A 24,000-nucleotide genomic window follows, 5' to 3' on the forward strand; every position below is an offset into this window, starting at 1 on the left:
CACAAAACAGCATGCCAGAATACAGTTCTCTTTCGAGCTTGAACGAACAATAACACACACAATTAGGCCAAAATGTCTTTTTGTTGAGTATCTTCATAACATAAGAGTAGTCTTATGATGAACGTGAAGCGTTGTGAACTTGTGACTCGTCAGAGAATGAGGCGCGTGTCACGTGAGATCCGCGTCTCTGACAGCAGCTGGTCTTAAAGGGACAGTACACAGTAGCTACTAATTATATCTGTAGCTAAAGTTAATCAAGGAAAAAAAGGAAACAGAGAAAAACACTCACTGCTCTTGTCACAAACATCAGCGTCCACTCTGAAACCAGTCACTTCTCTATATAAACAGGCAATTAACCTGTTAAGCGTTGCCAGTGCGTCGGCGCACTGAAGCGTTATTTATTTATTTAATTCAAAATTACTATCAGATTTTATGTTATACCTTGACAAACTATACATAATTAAAAAGATATAATACTCAAGTTTCAGTATTTGACCACTATTGTATTCTGAGAAACTCATAGTGACAGTTATGTCTTAATTTGTGTCAGGAGTTATGAAATGAAAAAAATGAGTCGATACCTTTAATATGAATTATGCGCGTCAGCCGCTTTCATTCATAAAAAACTCCGTGCTGTCGTCATGACAGCGATAAACAAAACAACGTGCCTCAGGGCTTTAGCTCAAAAATGTGCAGATTTGGAGAAATATTGATAGATTCTCATAGATTTACATCATATTTCTATAGACAGGAATAATATTTATTGAATTTATACCCAAATGCGTCGATGTAATCTTTATGAGCGTTTGGTACTTTGATACTGTGTTTTTTAATTCATACCAATAGCCTGAGGGCGCTATATGCACAATTATAGTCCATATTTGGAACATGAAGAAGAGCCATGATCATGTGACATTCCAGGACGTTAAAAATAAAGTCATTTGACATGGTCTTGAAAAACATTGAACTATATCCAGAGTTTTGGACTTATTATCTTCAGATTTTAAACATAAAATGTTTAGACATGTGGCTTTAGCTATAATGCATTTCTAGATTGCTACAGTGCCAACTTCAATTTTATTTTCATGAGGATGTTTCATAAAAAATAATTTCTAATAACTTTACAAAACTTTGAAGCTATTTATAATAATTTTTTTCATTATGACAATAATTAATTCTACATTTACAATAAACTGCCAGGTGTCAGCTTTCAAATGAGATCATACTTGTGCTTTTAGTACAAAGGGTTCATGAACTGTATGTGTTTCAGTTTGGGTATGTCATTTCTGGGGATTTTTCAAAAGTGGGGTTGCAGCTTAACAGGTTAAGATATTCGACAATAAACCGAGATGGCATCATTGTGATATCATACAAAAGCACAAGCTTTTTACTTTTGAAAATTTTAATATTTTGAAAATGACTTTTAAATGTTTGAACAACTGTGTGTCCCCACTGTTCTCTGGCCTCATGGAGAGGCGTCAGGGCTCTCTTAGACCTGCCACCAGAGCCTCAGTTGGTGGGGATTGTGTGCTCCTAAAGTTTAGAAAATCTTTTGGACAGTCTAGCTTCTCCTTCAGAGGGGCTACACTGTGGAACTCTCTCCCCACTGGATTCAAACTGCAGAATAATATTAACATCTTTACCAGAGAGCTCAAACAGAGGCTTAAATCGGGCCAAAGTTGTTCCCATGTGTAAAATGTGCCTTGTCTTGTTTAACAATGTGTTTTTATTTGTTGTAAAAGCCCCCTATGGACAGGTGTTGAAAATTAGCACATGTGCTATAACACTTTAAACAATGCACCTGATTAGTCCAATGTTATTGCTATTTCCATTTTAAATAAATAATAAATAATAAAAATAAAGACTAAAGAACTTTTTTTCTTTAAGCAGATTATCACTAATCTGTGTGTGCATTTATTTTCCTTGAGAACCAAGCAAGTTGACTCATGAAACCATTTGTTTATTATATCGCATTCGCTATCGCAATATTGACCTCTATTACCGCAATATGACATTTTCCCCAAATCGTGCAGCCCTAATATTTACCATTATCTTTTATTGCAATTGACATTCTCTCAAAATACATAATTTAGCAATAAAAAGATAATAATAAAAGCAAAATATTGAATTGTTTGAAATAAAAAGAAACTTGAAGATATTTAATTGTTGCTATAAACTATTATTGAAAAATAAATGAATCAAACTCTTATTAAACATGTATAAAGTGTGTAATTCACCATAACAAGGAAAGTAAACTAAGAGGAAACAAAATTAACTTTCAATTCAAATATGAACAGTTTTAATAATCACTACTCACTCAACCGTGTCCAGTTTATAATGTGGATCCTCCTTCAGATCAAAGAGTGGCATCACAACTGAGTCTCTTAGTTTATTTCCATACAGATTCAGTTTTCTCAGGTGTGAGGGGTTTGATCTCAGAGCTGAAGTCAGAGCAGCACAGCCTTCATCTGTAACACCACAATCCATCAACCTGTAGAGAACAATGACACTCTTCAGTCTCTCAGTTCAGGATCACCAGCGGTGAAGTATCCCTTTAATACTGTAAAATGATGTCAGACACATTGGAAAAACTGTGCTTGAAAATAAAAGCAACATTCCCATTAGTAATTTCACAATATTTTTTTTTGTATGGCAATCATTATTTACTGTACCATTATAATAGAGGAGTACATTTTATACAAACTTACATCAGTATCTCCAGTTTACAGTGAGGATCCTGCAGTAGATCAGAAAGCTGCTTGACTCCAGAATCTCCTACTTTATTCACAGACAGATCCAGTTTTCTCAGGTGTGAGGGGTTTGATCTCAGAGCTGAAGTCAGAGCAGCACAACCTTCATCTGTAACAACACAATCCCTCAACCTGTAGAGAACAATGACACTCTTCAGTCTCTCAGTTCAGGAAACACTGATATAAATGATAAGATATATATGAATTTCTCCTTTCTCCTCAACGGATTTGTATAAGCAGTTGTAATCTCTTCACATCATCCAATCATGTTTATAACTATCAAAAACTATCAAAAGTAAAATGACCTCAGAAGCTTTGGAAAGAATCCACTGAAGATTAAACATATTTTCAGTTACTTGATGGTAAACATTTTTTGTATATATTATTTTTGTATATCATTGATTATTCACCACAGGAGAAAAACAGACGACGTTGAGACTTTTATAAAAACTTACTCGAGTATCTCCAGTTTACAGTGAAGATCCTGCAGTAGATCAGAAAGCTGCTTGACTCCAGAATCTCCTACTTTATTCCATGACAGATCCAGTTCTCTCAGGTGTGAGGGGTTTGATCTCAGAGCTGAAGTCAGAGCAGCACAACCTTCATCTGTAACACCACACCATCTCAACCTGTAGAGAACAATGACACTCTTCAGTCTCTCAGTTCAGGAAACACTGATATAAATGATAAGATATATATGAATTTCTCCATTCTCCTCAACAGATTTGTATATGAAAGCAGTTGTCACCTCTTCACATCATCCAATCATATAACTATTGTTGTGGAAAATATGCAATTGTCCTGTTACAAGTATGCCTTTTTGTAAACTAGTTAACCTGTAAATAATAAAACTATATTTAATTGAAACTAAGAAGCTTGCCTGCCAAAAGTATTTGTTTTCTAAAAAACTGAACTGAACATATCATGAAGAAGTCTTCTGACCTATAGATTGTGAGAATGAAAATTCAGATGCTTATGATTTAGGACAGATTTGACGTATTTTACCTAAACTGAGAATAATCAAAATAAGGTTAAAGGTGTCTAGAAATACGCACCATAAAACACTATCAAAAGTAAAATGACCTCAGAAACTTTGGAAAGAATCCACTGAAGATTAAACATAATTTTCAGTTACTTGATGGTAAACATTTTTTGTATATATTATTTTTGTATATCATTGATTATTCACCACAGGAGAAAAACAGACGACGTCGAGACTTTTATAAAATCTTACATGAGTTTCTCCAGTTTACAGTGAAGATCCTGCAGTAGATCAGAAAGCTGCTTGACTCCAGAATCTCCTACTTCATTCAATGTCAGATCCAGTTGTCTCAGGTGTGAGGGGTTTGATCTCAGAGCTGAAGTCAGAGCAGCACAACCTTCATCTGTAACACCACAATCACTCAACCTGTAGAGAACAATGACACTCTTCAGTCTCTCAGTTCAGGATCTACAGCTCAGATCAGAAGGAATTTCATAATCAGAGACTTAATCCACGGCACCATGGTCCAGTCTAAGGTTCAGACCCGCTTCTACAAACTGCTTGAGCGGGTTAGTTTCCATATCATAAGAATTGCAAGAATATTCGATAACACTTTATTTAACAGTGTCCTTTTTACATATGTTACATAAACTTACCATAGTAATAACAGTAAATTATGCATAATTACATGCAACTAACCCTCAACCAAATCCTAATCCTACACTTACCCTATAGTAAGTACATGTAGTTGCTTAATATCACTTAGTACTTAAATATATAATTACACTGTTTTTTTTTTTTATGCAAGTACCCAAAAATCATTAACATATCTGTATATGAACATGGCTGTCACATCTTTACATCATCCAGTCATGTTTAAGCTATCATTAATATTGTAAAAATTATGTCAGATACATTGGAAAGAATCTAATGAAAATAAAAGCAACATTCCCATGAGTAATATCACAGTAGTTTTTTTTTTTTTTTTTTTTATGGCAGTCATTATTTACCATTAAATTAGAGGACTATGTTGGGACATTTTATACAATCTTACCACAGTTTCTCCAGTTTACAGTGAGGATCCTGCAGTAGATCAGAAAGCTGTTTGACTCCAGAATCTCCAACTTTATTCAATGACAGATCCAGTTTTCTCAGGTGTGAGGGGTTTGATCTCAGAGCTGAAGTCAGAGCAGCACAATCTTCATCTGTAACACCACAATCCCGCAACCTGTAGAGAACAATGACACTCTTCAGTCTCTCAGTTCAGGATCTACAGCTCAGATAAGCAGAACTTCACAATCAGAGACTTAATCCACAGCACTATTAACAGGTCCAGTCTAAGGTTCAGACCCGCTTCTACAAACTGCTTGAGCGGGTTAGTTTCCATTTGATAAAAATTGCAAGAACATTCAATAACACTTTATTTAACAGTGTTCTTGTTACATATGTTACATGAACTTACCATAGTAATAACAGTAAATTATGCATAATTACATACAACTAACCCTCAACCAAATCCTAATCCTACCCTAACCCTATAGTGAGTACATGTAGTTGCTTAATATTACTCAGTACTTAAATATATAATTACACTGTAACAATGACACCTTAAAACAATGTGTAACCAACTTTTTTTATTTTTATGCAAGTACCCAAAAATCATCAACATATCTGTATATGAACACGGTTGACACATCTTTACATCATCCAGTCATGTTTAATTTATCATTAAAATTGTAAAATTATGTCAGACACATTGGAAAGAATCTAATGAAAATAAAAGCAACATTCCGATGAGTAATATCACAGTATTTTTTTTTTTTTTTTTTGTATGGCAATCATTTGTGACCCGTCACGGAAACCAGGGACACAAGTCGGCAGCACAACTTTCGAGCAAAATGAGAAAGAAGCTTTTTTTTCAAAATTTGTGATTTTCGTTTTTTTGCAGAATCTGTTAGTTGAGATCACGAATAAGCCTCTCCATGTTTGAGATAGCAGTATTGGTATATTTAAAAGCGTACATTTTGATTTTGAAATCGGCTTGTTTTTCGGAGATTCTAGCACGCAGTAGGGGCGTGTCATTGTCGGTGTGTATTTCCATACTGAATAAGCCGGCGTGGCTACTTATTATGCAGCGCTCTGGCCGGCTCTATCTGATTTCAAAATTCAATGAAGATGGACGCCAATAACATTACGATGTCCAGCAATCGATTTAAATAGTAGGTTACATGGGGTTTAATTTGTCGTTTAATGAGATGTAGCCTAATACATGTTGTCAGTGCCAATATATAGATCCGCCAACTTATCTAACATGTATCTTAATGGTCCAGTGGTAGAGCTTTCGCCAGCCGTGTCAAAGGGTTTGAGTTCGAATCCGCCCTTGTATAGATATATATATATTTTTTTCGTATAGTTTTTTTCTCTCATCAAAACGATTATGTTCAGCAGTGGTTGTATATCAAGCAGGGACACACAAACGTTTGCATTATGCTTTGTGATATTAAACAGAACGAATAGAGAGTATCCGCAACGGATTGAAGCGCTCGTCGAGTGAAGACAATGGGGTGTGTGCGCGAGCCACACGAGAAAACACTGCATCTGCGCCACTGATCGCCGCGGCAACGAGCACTTTGATCACTTGATTTAAAAAAACACATTTCAGCTAGTATCTTATTTAAAAAACGAACGAAATGAATGCTATAGCCTACTAATAGCCTACTCATACTATATACATATCACATAGCACATCCTGTTTTTGATTGGAACATTGTCTAGAGTTTATCTTATTTTTTATTCAGTGTACACAAGAGTTGCCTATACAGTTTTATCGGTAGATGCTAAGAGACATTTATTTATATATTACCTGCAAACTTTATTTTTTATTTTTTATTTGATGGCACATTTTCCTGGCCTTTCTGCTCCCCCCGTGCTTACAGCTTTACAGGGGGGGTATGGCTTATCTAAATGAGATGTAAATGAGCCCTATTGTCACTCCCAGCAGGAGAGAGGTGAGAATCTTTAGACGCTGTTTTCTCCCCTTTGTGCGTTTGTGAGTGCCTACCTTTAAATGGCCATAACTTCTCCAAATATGATCAGATTTCCATGTGTTACACATCGTTGGAAAGCTTGGAGACTACACTTTCAGAATCTGTGAATAACTCAAAATGCCCCAGAACCGACTTGTGTCCCTACTTTCCGTGACTGGTCACATTTACCATTAAAATAGAGGACTATGTTGGGACATTCTATACAAACTTACCACAGTTTCTCCAGTTTACAGTGAGGATTCTGCAGTAGATCAGAAAGCTGCTTGACTCCAGAATCTCCTACTTTATTCTCAGATAGACTCAGTTCTCTCAGGTGTGAGGGGTTTGATCTCAGAGCTGAAGTCAGAGCAGCACAACATTCATCTGTAACACCACAACATCTCAACCTGTAGAGAACAATGACACTCTTCAGTCTCTCAGTTCAGGATCTACAGCTCAGATAAGCAGGAACTTCACAATCAGAGACGTAATCCACGGCACCATTAACCACCTGGGGTCTGAGTTTTTTTCTGACCCTGGAGGTGCCCTCTGACATTTGTGCTTATTTCTGTTACTTGTGACATTTTCATGGCTAAAGTCTGATTACACTGTATTTAGCATAAACTCTGCTACAATAATATGTCAGCAGCATGTATATAAAAGTTTGTAGTTTTGAGATAATGACGTTTATGCATGGTTTGGGAAAAAAACGTAAAAAATTGTCACTGAAATAAGGTCATGAAACCCATACTGATTATTTCTTCACAAGACTTTTGAAAATTGTATCACGTAGCCTAGAATATTTGCTCCAAAACTTCCTGAAAATCATCCTGACAACTCATTCAGATAAGACAATATATTGTTTTAAAATTTGTAAGACGTGTTTTGTGTAAGAAAGCTTTATGCGAGTAGGCGTAAACACATCCTGAATCACACCTGAGAAAGACAAAGACCCTCCAATGGCCCTATTAGGAGCTATCAGGCCCTATCATTCTGAGCAACCTTGCACAAAGAATGTGGAGATTTAACCCTCTGAGGTCGAAAAACGCGCCGGCGCGTTTTGCTGGGTTTTCTTTACATTGTAGCACTTTAAACTTAAATTACTCCGTCATTTATGGTCATACAGAAAAAAGAAATATGAAAAAAGAATCTGTGATATTTCTACTTTTGTATGTGTCCACTTACAATTAATGCGTTTGAATGTATCATATTTTGGATCGTTTGAAAAGCAAAACGCACCAAACGGCTTCATGTTTTTACTATTATCTAATTTCATATCATCATAACGAATGGAAACATTTGAAGTAACATGATAATCAATATATTTTTCTCTAGCTTAGTTGTTACTGAAATCTTTTGGAAGATTTATATGCTGCTATAGGTTATTGTTATTATTTTATGCAGCACTGCGCATAGCCTATGCCTACAAGGCACAACAAACCTGGTGTTCATTATATTATATATTATTGGAAACATTTGTGTGTGTGTGTGTGTGTATTCTGTGAATTTTAAAAAGCAATTTTAACCAGAAAAATCTAAAATGTATTCCCAAAATCGTGCAGGCCTTTCTCTTGATATCAGTATGTTCACCTTTTTTTTCTTTCAGGGCCCAGATGCCACTGAGTCCTGTTGACTTCAACATTCACATTAGTCTCTGTACATGAACATGGTAAAGTGAAAATCAAACACCTTGGAAATGAAAGGTATGTACAATGTTTTTAGGAATGGCACAAAGGTCTCTTTCTTTGGATCATTGTTTTCAATGAGTGCTTTTTTGTCATTTGTTGTGTATATTTGGATTATGTTGTGTTGTAAATAAATCCAAACAGTCTAAAAGCCATTCTTTTTTAAATCTCCTCATTCTTTGTGCAAGGTTGGTCAGAATGGCAGGGCTTGATAGCTCCTAATAGGGCCATTAGGGGAGGGTCTTTGTCTTTCTCAGGTGTGAAAAGCGTACATATTAATGAGGTGATCCGCTTTATCACACAAGCTTTATCACACAAAAATAAAAAATTTAAATCAATATATTGTCTTATCTGAATGAGCAGTCAGGGTGATTTTCACATAGTTTTAGAGCAAATATTCTAGGCTACGTCATACAATTTTCAAAAGTCTTGTGAAGAAATAATCAGTATGGGTTTCATGGCCTTATTTCAGTGAGAATTTTTTTTTGTATTTTCACAAACCACGCATAAATGTCATTATCTAAAAACTACAAACTTTTACACACATGCTGCTGATATATTATTGTAGCAGAGTTTGTGCTGAATACAGTGTAATCAGACTTTAGCCATGAAAATGTCACAAGTAACAGAAATAACCACAAATGTCAGAGCATGTCAGAACACCTCCAGGCCCAGAAAACAGCTCAGACCCCAGAGGGTTAAAAAAATAATGGCTTTTTGATTGTTTGGATTTATTTACAACACAACATAATCCAAAGATACACAACAAAGGACAAAAAGCACATTATTGAACACAATGATCCAAAGACAGAGACCTTTGTGCCATTCCTAAAAACACTGTACATACCTTTCATTTCCAAGGTGTTTGATTTTCACTTTACCATGTTCATGTACAGAGAGACTCATGTGAATGTTGAATTCAGCAGGACTCAGTGGCATCTGGGCCCTGAAAAAAAAAAAAAAAAAAAAAAAAAAAAAAACTGTGAACATGCTGATATCAAGAGAAACTATAGGGCTGCACGATTTTGGGAATAGATTTTAGATTTTTTTCTGGTTAAAATTGCTTTTTAAAATTCACAGAATACATACACACACACACACACACACACAAATGTTTCCAACAATATACAATGAACACCAGGTTTGTTGTGCCTTGTAGGCATAGGCTACGTGCAGTGCTGCATAAAATAATAATAATAATAACCTATAGCAGCCTATAAATCTTTCAAAAGGAACACTTCAGTAACAACTACGCTAGAGAAAAATATATTGATTATCATATGTTACTTCAAATGTTTCCATTCGTTATGATGTTATGAAATGAGATTGGAGTAAAAACATGAAGCCTAATGTTTGGTGCGTTTTGCTTTTCAAACGCACAGCGCGTTTTGAATATGAAACATTCAAACGCACAGCGCGCTCCAAAATATGAAAAATTCAAATGCACAGCGCGCTCCAAAATATGAAACATTCAAACGCACAGCATGCTCCAAAATATGAAACATTATGGTTACCATATTATACATATCTACGTTTGAGCAGATATCCACAAACACAGTATTTAACAGTAAACACGGGTCCAAATATTATAATATTCACCATATATCTAGTCACAGTTCAACTGCAATGTGAAGTTTATGCAACAATAACATTAACTAATATAATTACCTTACCTTACCTTACCTTACATCTTTCTTGTCTTCAAATCACGTTCTTCTTCTTCTGAGGTAAATCCAATGTAAGCTCACGGCGTATCTTCCAAAATCGACGAAAAGCAGAGATTGATGAAGTTTGGTGCTTTGTTTTTGAGGTAACGAGCGCGTTCGCGTTCCATGTGAAGATTTGCATGTCAATCTCTTTTGCGCGCGTGGGCGTGGTCAAATAAAAATAATGAGCAAGGGTTTGAGAAACTGGACATCTTGTTGGTTTTATACAAATTACTTAAAACAGTATCGTATCTGCTTATCGTACTTACGTATCAACAGTTGGTATGTTCTTTTCTAAAGGACATAGACCTGATACAAAGCAGGACATTTTTATTTCAGGACATAGATTACAGGTTGTTTCAGAATGTAAATATCTAGGGGTACATCTGGACTCCTATCTTGGTTTTAAAACCCATATAAAAAAAAGTTTGCAAAAAGATTAAATTTAACTTGGTTAATTTTAGGTTTATTAGAAATTGTCTATCAAATGAAGCAGCAAAGATATATTTCCACTCCATGATTCTTTCTCATGTCACATATTGTTTGATAAGTTGGTCAAATACACATTTGATAGTCCTAAAACCATTAGAATCACTATACAAACAAGCACTTACAATTTTAGATAAAAAACAATTTAGTTTTCATCATTGTCACATTTTAAATAAGTATAACTTGTTTAACTGGGAAAATCTAATTCATTTAAAAAATGTATGTTTAGTTCATAAGATTATGCATGGTTTGGCTCCTCCTCCTTTGGCTGATTTTATTCAATTTAAATCTATTGAAAACAGAATTACAAGAGGTGCAATTAGAGCGGACTGTATAATACCACGTAGGAAAACATCGTTTGGTCAAGCTGTTTTCTCATACAGAGCTTCACATCAGTGGAATACTGTACCTCACTCAATTAGAGAGTGCTCATCATTTAACTCTTTTAAGCTTAATTTTAAGAAATGGCTTCTTCATAACCAGCAATGTGAACATTAATGCTGCTCCTCTATTATTATTATTAATCTTGTTATTAATTGTATTATAGACTTGATAAGTCATATTTAACTCATAACAATATATATATATATATTTTTTTTTGTGTGTGTATATGTATATTGTCTCTTTATGTAATATGTTTAATTGTATTTTAGAGAGTTGTTTACAAGTTCTAGTTTTATGATTGTGGTAGTGTATTGTAATGTTTAACCCTTTTTTCTAGTTTAGAGCCTAATAACATCGGGCAAAGGGACTACCAATGAAAACTAGCCTTCGGGCTAATTTGGGTACATTTATATTTATGAATGTTAATTAATGTACACTGTCCCTTTTCTAAATAAATAAATAAATAAATAAATAAACAGAGAATATTTGTTTTCAGTTTGAATCCGATCATTTAAAAGTACACACTTAAATGTTTATAAAGGTATATGGCTCATAAATGTGTGACAAGTATTCGCTGAGTTTTGTTTCACTTTATAGACGTGCTCAAGAAAAAAAAGTTCACAGAGACGGAGAGGCAGAAAGCACACCCTGTTTATTTTCTTTATTTTACAAAAGCACAATGTTTTGATTTGATCGTAAGTGGACACATACAAAAGTAGACATCTCACAGATTCTTTTTTCATATTTCTTTTTTCTGTATGACCATAAATGACGGAGTAATTTAAGTTTATTGTGCTACAATGTGAAGAAAATCCAGCAAAACACGCCGACGCGTTTGCCGACCTCAGAGGGTTAACATGTCCAGTCTAAGGTTCAGACCCGCTTCTACACACTGCTTGATCGGGTTAGTGTCCATATCATAAAAATTACAAGAATATTCGATAACACCTTATTTAACAGCATCCTTGTTACATTATGTTACATAAACTTACCATAGTAATAACAGTAAAGTATGCATAATTACATGCAACTAACCCTCAACCAAATCCTAATCCTACCCTTACCCTATAGTGAGTACATGTAGTTGCTTAATATTACTCAGTACTTAAATATATAATTACACTGTAACAATGACACCTAAAATAAAGTGTAACCGAATATTTATTTTTTTATGCTAGTACCCAAAAATCATCAACATATCTGTATATGAACACGGCTGTCACATCTTTACATCATCCATTCATGTTTAATCTATCATTAATATTGTACAATTATGTCAGACACGTTGGAAAGAATCTAACGAAAATAAAATCAATATTCCCATTAGTAATTTTATAGTAGATTTATTTATTTATTTATTTTTGTATGGCAATCATTATTTACCATTAAAATAGAGGACTATGTTGGGACATTTTATACAATGTTATTTAACCACAGGAGAGAAACAGACAACATTGAGACTTTTATAAAATCTTACCTGAGTATCTCCAGTTTACAGTGAGGATCCTGCAGTAGATCAGAGAGCAGCTTAACTCCAGAATCTCCTACTTTATTCCATGACAGATTCAGATCTCTCAGGTTTGAGGGGTTTGATCTCAGAGCTGAAGTCAGAGAAGCACAACCTTCATCTGTAACACCACAATCCCTCAGCCTGTAGAGAACAATGACACTCTTCAGTCTCTCAGTTCAGGAAACACTGAAATAAATGATAAGATATTTATATATATATATATTTATAATTATAATTATAATTAATATATAATTTCTCCTTTCTCCTCAACAAATTTGTTTATGAAAGCAGTTGTCACCTCTTCACATCATCCAATCACGCTTATAATTATTGTTGTGGAAAATATGCAATTGTCCTGTTACAAGTATGCCTTTTTGTAAACTAGTTAACCTGTAAATAATAAAACTATATTTAATTAAAACTAAGAAGCTTGTCTGACAAAAGTCTTCTAATAAACTGAACTGAACAGACCATGAAGAAGTCTTCTGACCTATAGATTGTGAGTATGAAAATTCAGATGTTTATGATTTAGGACAGATTTGACGTACTTTCCCTAACCTGAGTATAATCAAAATAAGTTTAAAGGTGTCTAGAAATACGCACCAAAAAACAATATCAAAAACTATCAAAAGTAAAATGACCTCAGAAGCTTTGGAAAGAATCTAATGAAGATTAAACATCCTTTTCAGTTACTTGATGGTAAACTTTTTTGTACATCATTGATTATTCACCACAGGAGAGAAACAGACAACATTGAGACTTTTATAAAATCTTACCACAGTATCTCCAGTTTACAGTGAGGATCCTGCAGTAGATCAGAAAGCTGCTTGACTCCAGAATCTCCTACTTTATTCTCAGACAGATCCAGTTCTCTCAGGTGTGAGGGGTTTGATCTCAGAGCTGAAGTCAGAGCAGCACAGCCTTTATATGTTACACCACAATCCCACAACCTGTAGAGAACAATGACACTCTTCAGTCTCTCAGTTCAGGAAACACTGATATAAATGATAAGATATATATGAATTTCTCCATTCTTCTCAACAGATTTGTATATGAAAGCAGTTGTCACCTCTTCACATTGTTCATGTATTGTTATTGTAAAGGGTTACTTAAGATATATATGAGTTTCTCCTATAACACTATTGCTTTGGCTAGAAAACAAATGCTAAAATCATAAATATGATCCTGTTTTATCAGTGTAATGATTGTTGTCAGTGTGACTTACTGAACTGATCTGGATTCTTTAACCACAGGCTGCAGCTTCTGAAGAACTTCACCTGCTGTATTTTGGGCTCCAATAAACTGATCTAGATCAAAAACATCCATCTTCTGCTCTGATGTCAGCAACACATAAACCAGAGCTGACCACTGTGAAGAGGAGAGTTTGGTTCCTCCTATTTTTCCAGATTTCAGATAATCTTGGATCTCCTGCATCAGAGAATCATCACCCAGTTCATTCAGACAGTGGAACAGATTGATGGATCTCTCTGGAGAGTGATTCTCCCCGATCTTCTGTTTGATGTTCTGAACTGTTTCCTCTTTGTTGTAGGAGCAGCTTCCAGTCTGTGTCAGTAGTTCTCGTAAGAGAGCCTGATCGGACTCCAATGAGAGACCCAGAAGGAAACGCAGGAAAAGGTCCAGATGTCCATTCTTACTCTGTAAAGCCTCATCCACAGCTCTCTGATGCAGCTTAGATAATGAGTGATATTTCATCTGGTTTAAGATTTTAGAAAATAAACCTTGTTTGGTTTTGTCAAACACATTTCTGTTCTCATTTGTAAAGTGAATGTGTGCATATAGAGCTGCTAGATGTTCCTGGATGCTCAGATGAACAAAGCAGAAGACTTTCCCCTGATACAAGCCCAACTCCTCTCTGAAGATCTGAGTGCACAATCCTGAGAACACTGATGCTTCTGTCACATCAATGCCACACTCTCTCAGGTCTTCCTCATAGAAGATCAGGTTGCCTTTCACAAGCTGCTGGAAAGCCAGTTTCCCCAGTTTGAGAATCATGTCTTCATCTTTCACTCTCTTCTCATAGTCCTTCTCATGTTTGATGTTGGTCTGAATGATCAGGAAGTGTGTGTACATTTGAGTGAGAGTCTTGGGAATCTCTCCTCTCTCTGCTTCACTCAACATCTCCTCTAGAACAGTGGCTGAGATCCAGCAGAACACTGGGATGTGGCACATGATGTGGAGGCTCCTCGAGGACTTCAGGTGTGTGATGATTGTATTGGCCAGACTCTGATCACTGATTCTCTTCCTGAAGTATTCCTCCTTCTGTGGCTCATTGAAGCCTCGTACCTCTGTCACTCGATGGACACACTCAGAGGGAACGAGATCCGCTGCTGCTGGTCTGGATGTGATCCAGATGAGAGCAGAGGGAAGCAGATTCCCCTCAATGAGGTTCATCAGCAGCTCTTCCACTGAGGCTGATTCAGATATATTACACAGTTTCGTTTCGCTCTTAAAGTTCAGAGACAGACGACACTCATCCAGACCATCAAAGATGAACAACACTTTATATTCATCACTGGATATTTCCATTTCTTTTGTTTCAGGGAAAAAGACATGAAGAAGATCTGAAAGACTGAGTATTTTGTCCTTCATCAAGTTGAGCTCTCTGAAAGGAAGTGGAAATATGAGCTGGACGTCCTGATTCTCTTTCCCTTCAGCCCAGTCCACAATGAACTTCTGCACAGAGACTGTTTTTCCAATGCCAGCGACTCCCTTTGTCAGCACAGTTCTGATGGGTTTGTCTTGTCCAGGTAAAGGTCTAAAGATGTCATTGCATTTGATCGATGTGTCCTCTGTTGCTGCTCTCCTGGATTGTGTCTCAATCTGTCTCACCTCATGCTCATTATTGATCTCTCCACTTTCACTCTCTGTGATGTAGAGCTCTGTGTAGATCTCATTCAGGAGTGTTGGGTTTCCCTGCTTTGCTGTTCCTTCATACACACACTGAAACTTCTTCAGCAGATTTGATTTACATGTGTTTTGGACAAGTTGAGAATCATGACTAAAATAATAAATAATTAGATTAAAACATAAATTGAAGAAGTAAAATTGAAAGTAAAATATATTTATGTCTAGACATATATGTTGTACCTCAGATTAGATGACATGTGTCTTCCTGTAAATGTTCCTCGAGTGTCCATAGACTGTTCACTAATTATGGACAAAGACGGACAGAACAGAGACAATACAGCAGAGTTGAGAAAACAGAGACAAGAATTCATATAGTACTCATATAGAGCCAGATAGAGCGGTGCCAATGAGCGCCTCAACGCTCCTGTTAACACTTTAACATAACACTGTATTTTAGCACAAGTACATTTTGCAGCTGAATATTAGTATATAAAATAAATATTTTTTAATAAGATAGACGATGATTAGAAACATTTAAGTTGAGTGTTTAAGTTGTAAGGGGGAATTAATAAAATGGTCAGAAATGGTCCTGTCTGTATTTAATGTTTTAATCATTTAATTGAAGTGTTCGTCTGTTGTCACAAGAGATCGTTCTGACACTGATAACAGTGGTAACGAATACTCAGCATGAGTTCAAAAACACCACATTCCAGCACCAGAATGAAATTAACACAAACTATTGAAATTAATACTCTTGCAAGTCAACTGGAGATGTTTCGTGTGTATTAGGTACATCCGTGCTGCGAGATGTATCAAAAAGTGGTGGGGACAATATCGACCCTGGCAAAGAGTGGTGGGCACTTGTCCCACATGTCCAACTCGCAAATTACACTTATGTTTGTTGCACTATATGCCAAACGGTGTCAGTTTAAAAATGGGACTCTGAAGAAACTGTCATGTGTATTATCCCAAAGTATGCATGTCTGTAACTCAAGAAGTCTTAAAGATATCCTTTTAGATTTCAGTTAGCAAAATGTTCTTTTGTTATCTTTTTTGATATTTTTCAGGGCCTATGTGGTTCAATTCAATAAATGTATCTTGTTTTCCTCTATTAAAATAAATGCGTAGAACAAACCTGTCTGAGAGCCAAAAAAAAAAATTTTTCCAAAGTGTGCATGCATGTAACTCGAGAAGATCTATCTATCTATGAAATGTTGTACATCAGATCAGTCAATGTACGGAGCCCCTAAAGCAGTGGTTCTCAATTCCAGTCCTCGTGACCCACTGCTCTGCACATTTTGTATGTCTCTCTTATCTGACACACTCAGTTCAGTTCATGGAGTCTCTCCTAATGAGCTGATGATCTGGTTCAGGTGTGTTAAATAAGGGAGACATACAAAATGTGCAGAGCAGTGGGTCACGAGGACTGGAATTGAGAACCACTGCCCTAAAGGGACGTGATGGTGGAATTTTTTTTAGGTTGGGAGAAAAAAAAAATTTCAACTCTTTTGCGTTCCCTCGCAAAACTTTTGCGTTCCCCTGTGAAACTTTGCGTTTCCTCGCAAAACTTTTGTGTTCCCTCGCAAAGATATTTGCGTTCCCACGCAAAACCTGTTTTGAGCTCGGACAGACACTTCCTGTTTAATGTCCCGCTGGCAGTGTTTCAGAGCTCTGTACGTTAATGGAGCGTTTCATAGTGTTTGAACTTGGACTCAAATATAAAGAAATGCGGTCAGTGCTTAACTCAAGGAGTTCAGTGAAGTTGGCAATATTCACGTAGGCTATTCGAACTTTCCTATTCTTGAGCTAAACGTTGTTAAAACACAAAGGACACCTATTTACAATCACAAACTAGACAACGAGCTACAACCCATTTCTCATCAAAACGAGTGTTATAATATTAATTTGTCTCTAAAGACGAATGAGAGACAAGTCCAAATAAGGGGCCGTCTGCAAAGTGCAAATCCCAAAATCCTTCTGCACATTTTATATTCCTATTAAACATATTCAGTAGCTTCACTGTAACGCACTGTACTGTCACCAAATTCAGTTCACACATCACTGCTCTCCTGCTGGTTATACTACATTACTTAGTTTGATTTAAAAAAAAAAGCATAATTTTTATGATTATTTATATGAAATAAAATCAATAACTTCACCCTTTTTAGAAAAAAAATAAAGTGTAATGCCATCAAATTCAGTAAGCAAATATAATGCAACAGCTGCGTACAGTAGGCCTACCAATATAATTTGTGTAAAGAATAGGCCTACTTATTTTTTAGTGTTGTAGGCCTATAACCAACATTAGAGCAGTGATGTGTGAACTAAATTTGGTGTGTTACAGTGAAGTTATTGAATATTTTTCATAATATAAAATGTGCAAAAGCAGTGTAGTATGACCAGCGGGTCACCATTGATGTGTAAACTGAATTGGGTGGCACTACAGTTTGTAACATTGAAGTTAATGACTATTTTTGTATTTTTGACTATGAGGTGATGCTGTAGTCGGTTTTTGGGTTATATTGCACTTTGCAGACGGTCCCTTTGAACTTGTCTCTCAGCGCCTGCTAATAGAGATCCATAGCCTATATTATAAAAGCTTGTTTTGATGAGAAATGGGTTGTAGCTCGTTGTCTAGGTTACTGCGATTGTAAATAGGAGTCGTTTGTGTTTTAACAACGTTTAGCTCAAGAATAGGGAAGTTCGAATAGCCTATGTGAATATTGCCAGCTTCACTGAACTCCTTAAGTTAAGCACTGACCGCATTTCTTTATATTTGAGTCCAAGTTCAAACACTATGAAATGCTCCATTAACGTACAGAGCTCTGAAACACTGCCAGCGGGACATTAAACAGAGGTGTCTATCCGAGCTCAAAACAGGTTTTGCGTGGGAACGCAAATATCTTTGCGAGGGAACGCAAAAGTTTTGCGTGGGAACGCAAAGTTTCTCGGGGAAACGCAAAAGTTTTGCGTGGGAACGCAAATATCTTTGCAAGGGAACGCAAAAGTTTTGCGTGTGAACGCAAATATTCTCGGGGAAACGCAAAAGTTTTGCGTGGGAACGCAAATATCTTTGCGAGGGAACACAAAAGGTTTGCGTGGGAACGCAAATATCTTTGAGAGGGAACGGAAAGTTTCTCAGGGGAACGCAAAAGGTTTGCGAGGGAAGCAAAAGATTTGAAAAAAAAAAATTCTACCATCCTAAAAATTTTTCCACCACCACGTCCCTTTGGTGCTCCGTAGTCAATAGCCGCTTTCCGACCGGAGGAACCTTTTCACAGTTCCTAGAACTATTGGCTAAAGTACCCGGATGTCGGCGTGTTCGCACCGCAGGAACAAGGAACGATTTTAGTTCTAGGAACTCCATTTGTAGGAACTAATTTAGGTCCTACTTCAGAGTCGGTCTAAACCAGCACTATAGGAACTACCCGTGACGTTAGTGTACGCTGATGACCGAACGCACGCGGAACACCAGCACCCGCCATTTTTAACACAGCTATTAAACACACAGATTATAGCCTATATATTTACTCCAGAAACTAACTATACAAACATGGAAAACAGTGATAGATGGGTCTCTAAACCTTTATGCTGAAGAGAAAATCCAACGCAACTTTGAGGAGACCAAGCCAAACATGATTATGTTTATCTGCCCAGCTAGCAACACTGGACATCAACCACACGGCATAACGTTAGGCTAATAACCTTTTTTTTCATATACTGTCTACTTTCTATAACAGTTCTATCTAATAAGATATTAAACAGTACTGTTAGACAGATCGCTAACTAATAAACACAGAGAATGCGAGCATTGTTTGCTCTGGCGTTCTCAGCGCCGCCAAAATAACGGTCCGTTGTGCCGTCAAAATAAAATTCGCCGTGCTTGCGTCACTCCCTTACCCCTCTACCAGTTCCTATGGCCACTTGGCCAGTGCGAACGCAAACAGCGAAACCGAGTTTGGGGGAGAGTAGTTCATAGAACTGTTTAGAAGTGGACAGTTCCTAGAACTAAGTTCCTATAACTGCTTGGTCGGAAAGCGGCTAATGTGTGTTTTCCCTCAAATCTCACTGGCTCTCCCATAGACGTGTCACTCTTCATAGACACACAGCTGAGCTCCGGTGAGATTGATCTGTCACCCTTAAACTGACTTTAATAGAACAGAGATAACAGAATAGAGACAATAATCAACTTGGCTGATTTAACATGAAAATAAATCCCACATGAGAAGGTTGTCTATTTAGACAGTATGTTGAAGAGTGATGAGACTGTCCAAGGATAATGTCATATATCATCTAGCTGTCTACTGTATCTGTGTGTCTTTGGACAGTGTTTAAAGACCCTGAGTGTCTCCAACTACTGTATATCCCGGCACCAGAATATGATAGAGACAACAGATCACTATACCAACCCTGGCAAACACACACAACACCCTGTCATGTGCAGAAAATGAGTCTTCTATAACATTAAGATCATATGAAGATTGAAGTACCTGAATCCTGGAGAAGAATCTCCATGTCTGAATGTGTGTGTGTCGTCCATGATTCATTCAGTCTTCATGGAGCTGCTCGAGAAAGAGATCAGAAACACTCATTCACACACACTCAAATACAATACATTTCATTTTACATTTTTTTCAGTGTTTATGGAGACAAAACAAATCAGATTTATGATTTATAATCATTAATTATTAGACATTATCAACATTTCATTCCTGCTGAATGTTCAGAACTGGTATATGATATGTCTGCTAACGCTAGAGTTCAATGATCTTCCACTGAAGCCTCAGATATTGTACAAATGGGACAGTTTACTGTAAGCCCACGTTTAATACATATGTGAAACAAACTGACTAACATACACAGATATTTGTTCAAGAACATTTCCAACTATTTTAAAATAAAATGTTTCCTATTGGTTTAGTTTAAGTAAATGTTCATTAAATGACATTCATTTACACAGAAAATTAGATCAAAGTTTAAGAACAGCAAAACAACAACAACAAAAAACAGTTAAAACAAACACTACAGATGTTAAAGAGAAAAGTGTTAGGCCTACAACATTGTGGTTTCTAGACACTTTGGCTTTTAGTAATGAAACCGAAAATTAGACCTACATAAAAAGTGTACAAGTGTATTTTAACATATAGGGTCTAGGCTATATGTCTATGTCCAATAATTTATAAGTGGGGAAAAAAATGGATATTAAGAATTTCACGTGTAATGTAGGCCTACTTTGGTTACTTACGTTATTGAGAAAGTAATTTTCATGCGCCACACCGGACCACTCGCTCTGAATATAGTTTTTAAACACCTCGAGGCTCGAGTTTTCCATCAACAGCACGTTAAATCAAACTTATAAACATCACTTGTTACCTGGATTATCCGTTGTTCTTACTTAAAGATTCTTAAACCCGGGTGAAAAATGGCGCTTGTAAATAAAACACACTGGAAAGTACTTTCACTTTCGTTTTCGCAATACAATTTGTTCGATCAACTTTACTAAACCGACGTTTGGCATTTGTATAACTCTTCAAAGAAAAAAAAAACGCTGTATGTCAGTAGATATATATGAAGAGTCGAAACGCATTTCAATATAACGGAAAAAGCACTAGAGTGGCGCGCATGCGCTGTGCGCGAGATAACTCACTGGTAACCACAGCAACCGTTCAGCGCAATATTGAAAACATCACATTCATTTTTTTCTCACTTTTTATAATACTGATAATTTAAATTGCGCTGCACACTTTGTGTTGAAACCTGTAAAATTACTTGGAAAAAAGCGACATAGAAACTCCTAATGTCAGAAATGTGTTGGACAGAAAGCAGTAATAGACGTAGCATGAAAAGGACAGATGTCTTTACATCCTAGAGCCCTTTCATTTATAATTATGGATTTATGTTTCCAGATGAGATCTGATGGGAATATTATATATTACACTACACTACATTATTGTGTTTGTCACTTGTACCTGTTAACAGTAAATTAACAGCACTTGCAAAAACCATCAACAACCATTCAAAGGTCTCTTTTAATGTCATTTTAAACATCAAAAGTATAAAGAAAATTAACTCTTGTTAATGCTATCATATTGCATGCTATCATTTAGATTTGGCACAGCAGGTTTTAGCTCATATCGGTCTGATGGTGATGGATCATCTACTGTCAAAGCTGATCAGATCCTGGAGAAAATTTTAGCGGAGCCCTTTTCTGCTCTTCTTTACTGGAAAGATCTAGTAAAAAAAATACACACATTTGTGTAGAAGTATTTTTTTAATCACTGGATATAGTTTTCATGCTAGCTCAATCAAATAGTTATCTAACATTTAAAATTAATCACATAGGATTGTAAGTAATGTGAGAATGTGTGTGTAAAGTGTGTAATCTGCTCTTTTCTCATGTGAAACTGTGAGGTGTTCTGAACACGACATAGAGACAGTGCAGTCGAGCGATAGTGAACAGATAGTGTCCCCCTGAACCATGTCATCCAGGCAGGTTCACTACCTGATCCCTAAAAGGAACCTTGGGCACGTATCCAGGCCGGGGTCTCAGGACAACATGAGAGTTAGCCGGCCCGGATTCTAGGCACAATTCGTCGACCGAAAATGCTTGCAAGTCCCCCACCCTCTTGATGGACGCCAGATGGACGCCAGAGCAGTCAGAATAAGCCGGTGGGGCGGGCTGGGGAGCGCTAGACAGGCCCCCAGAAACCAAACCAGTGAGGTCATATGAACCACAGATGTACCCGCAGTGAAGCAGCGAGGTGGAACGCATCGACCCGACTCGGGAGACTCGCTGGCGGGGGTCTGAGTGTGCGGTGTGACACTGACCTGGTTCCACAGATGGGCAGAGGGTGCGAGCGTGGCTTTCAACTCTGAATCTGATTCATCAGCACACACCATTACAATGAGAAGCTCAGCATCATCTTCATTTCCAAAGCATTGAATGGCATGGATGCACTTTTTTGATGGATGGATGTGCTTTGATGGACTTCCACCCATTTACTCCCATTATAAAGCTTGGAAGAGCCAGGACATTTTTTTTTTTATATAACTCCGATTGTATTTGTCTGAAAGAAGAAAGTCATGTACACCTATGAGGACTTGATGGTGAGTAACTCATGGGCTAATTTTCATTTTTGGGTGAACTATGCCTTTAAGAGATCTTAACATTTCCTGTAATTCTTTCTGCACACCATTTAATTTAGTTCCTTGGTCTGTTCTAATAGTTGTAACTGGACCTCTTCTGGCTATGAATCTCCTTATATCATTTATACAGGAGTCTTGCTACTTCAAGATGCACAGCACGTGGCACAAGGCAAGTAAAGTTTACTCCATAACATTGTTTGACTTCACCAAGGCCAAAGTTATCAATTCCTGTGTTTGTAAAGGCTGGCAGATATGGGGTTATACGGTCATGAGGTAAATCTTTTGTTGACCTGCTTTTCCTCCGGCACATCTACAAAAGGTACAGTGGTGAATTATACTTCTTGCCAGATTGTTTGCGCTGGGTAACCGGTAGTGTTGGGGTAATTTGGTCAGCATGTAATTTCTTTCTAAGTGGCCATTATTCTGGTGAATATGTTTTAAAATTAGTCTGGCGATATGAGAATGTTTAGGCAGAATGGTCGGGTTTTTTAGTTCCATTGGCATTGGTGCTGAACTTTATACATATATTATTTGTATAGTGAATTATTAGCAGATAATTAAAAGATTTTTCATTAATTAAAAGCATCTCCCAGAAGCTGTTCATAGAGCTTAATTTGTGAGTTCATGATCATAAATATCCAGGTTTCATACAAGTTAAGCTCTATGAACAGCTTCTGGGAGATGCTTTTAATTAATGAAAAATCTTTACCATATTTCATAAATCCATACAAATGTAACGGAAAAGAAATTAATTATGAATTGTGCCAAAATGTTTGTTGATGCTGTAAAATAATTTGAATATCTTCACTATTATTAAAGACAATAAGGAAAGTATTCACAGTATAGTGAGCTTGTATACATGCCAAACTGAGAAAGGCAGTTCATGATTTCAGTGTAGTTTATACTGACTCTGGTCTACATTAGTTTGCATTGACACTTGGATAATGTAGACCAGAGTCAGTATAAACTACACTGAAATCATGAACTGCCTTTCTCAGTTTGGCATGTATACAAGCTCACTATACTGTGAATACTTTCCTTATTGTCTTTAATAATAGTTGATGGATTTATTAGAAACAGTAATTATTTTTTTATGAATTATGATTGGATATCTTTCAGTTACGAAACCACGTTTTTATCTAGGTAACTTAAACTAAATGCTGATACAGTCAACAAATGGCATGAGATGCAGTCTAAATATAGATTAAATACAAATATATAGTGCAAATAGAATGCAAATTACAAGGAACCTCCATCCAGACGTTTTATCTTTTTTCTTTTACATTTACAGAAGCCGTCATGCAGCAGAAGTGGGCAACAGTGTGTAAGTGTATTTGTGTTACTCTCATCCTTTTCTGAAGATCTCCTCCTCCTCACTCTTCCTCAACCTGCACACACAGTTCCTCCTTTGATTGGGCTAAGAGCAACCAATCGTCGAGGTAATTTAGGATGCA

The 24,000-nt window shown here is 36.6% G+C and overlaps 1 protein-coding gene across 1 annotated transcript in view; it reads right to left on the minus strand.

The window, feature by feature from the left end:
- LOC311300278 (NACHT, LRR and PYD domains-containing protein 12-like) overlaps positions 1-24,000 on the minus strand; it is a 156,343-nt gene that overhangs the window by 61,922 nt on the left and 70,421 nt on the right. Inside the window, exons 11-12 of the mRNA XM_084424466.1 lie at positions 6,992-7,165; positions 4,787-4,960 (exon numbers count right to left, since the gene is read on the minus strand). Coding sequence (XP_084280592.1) covers positions 4,787-4,960; positions 6,992-7,165 — 348 coding nt within the window. The remainder of the gene's footprint in view (positions 1-4,786; positions 4,961-6,991; positions 7,166-24,000) is intronic.

The sequence above is a fragment of the Rutilus rutilus genome (genome assembly GCF_951802725.1).
Source record: "Rutilus rutilus genome assembly, chromosome: 11".
Classification (NCBI taxonomy): domain Eukaryota; kingdom Metazoa; phylum Chordata; class Actinopteri; order Cypriniformes; family Leuciscidae; genus Rutilus; species Rutilus rutilus.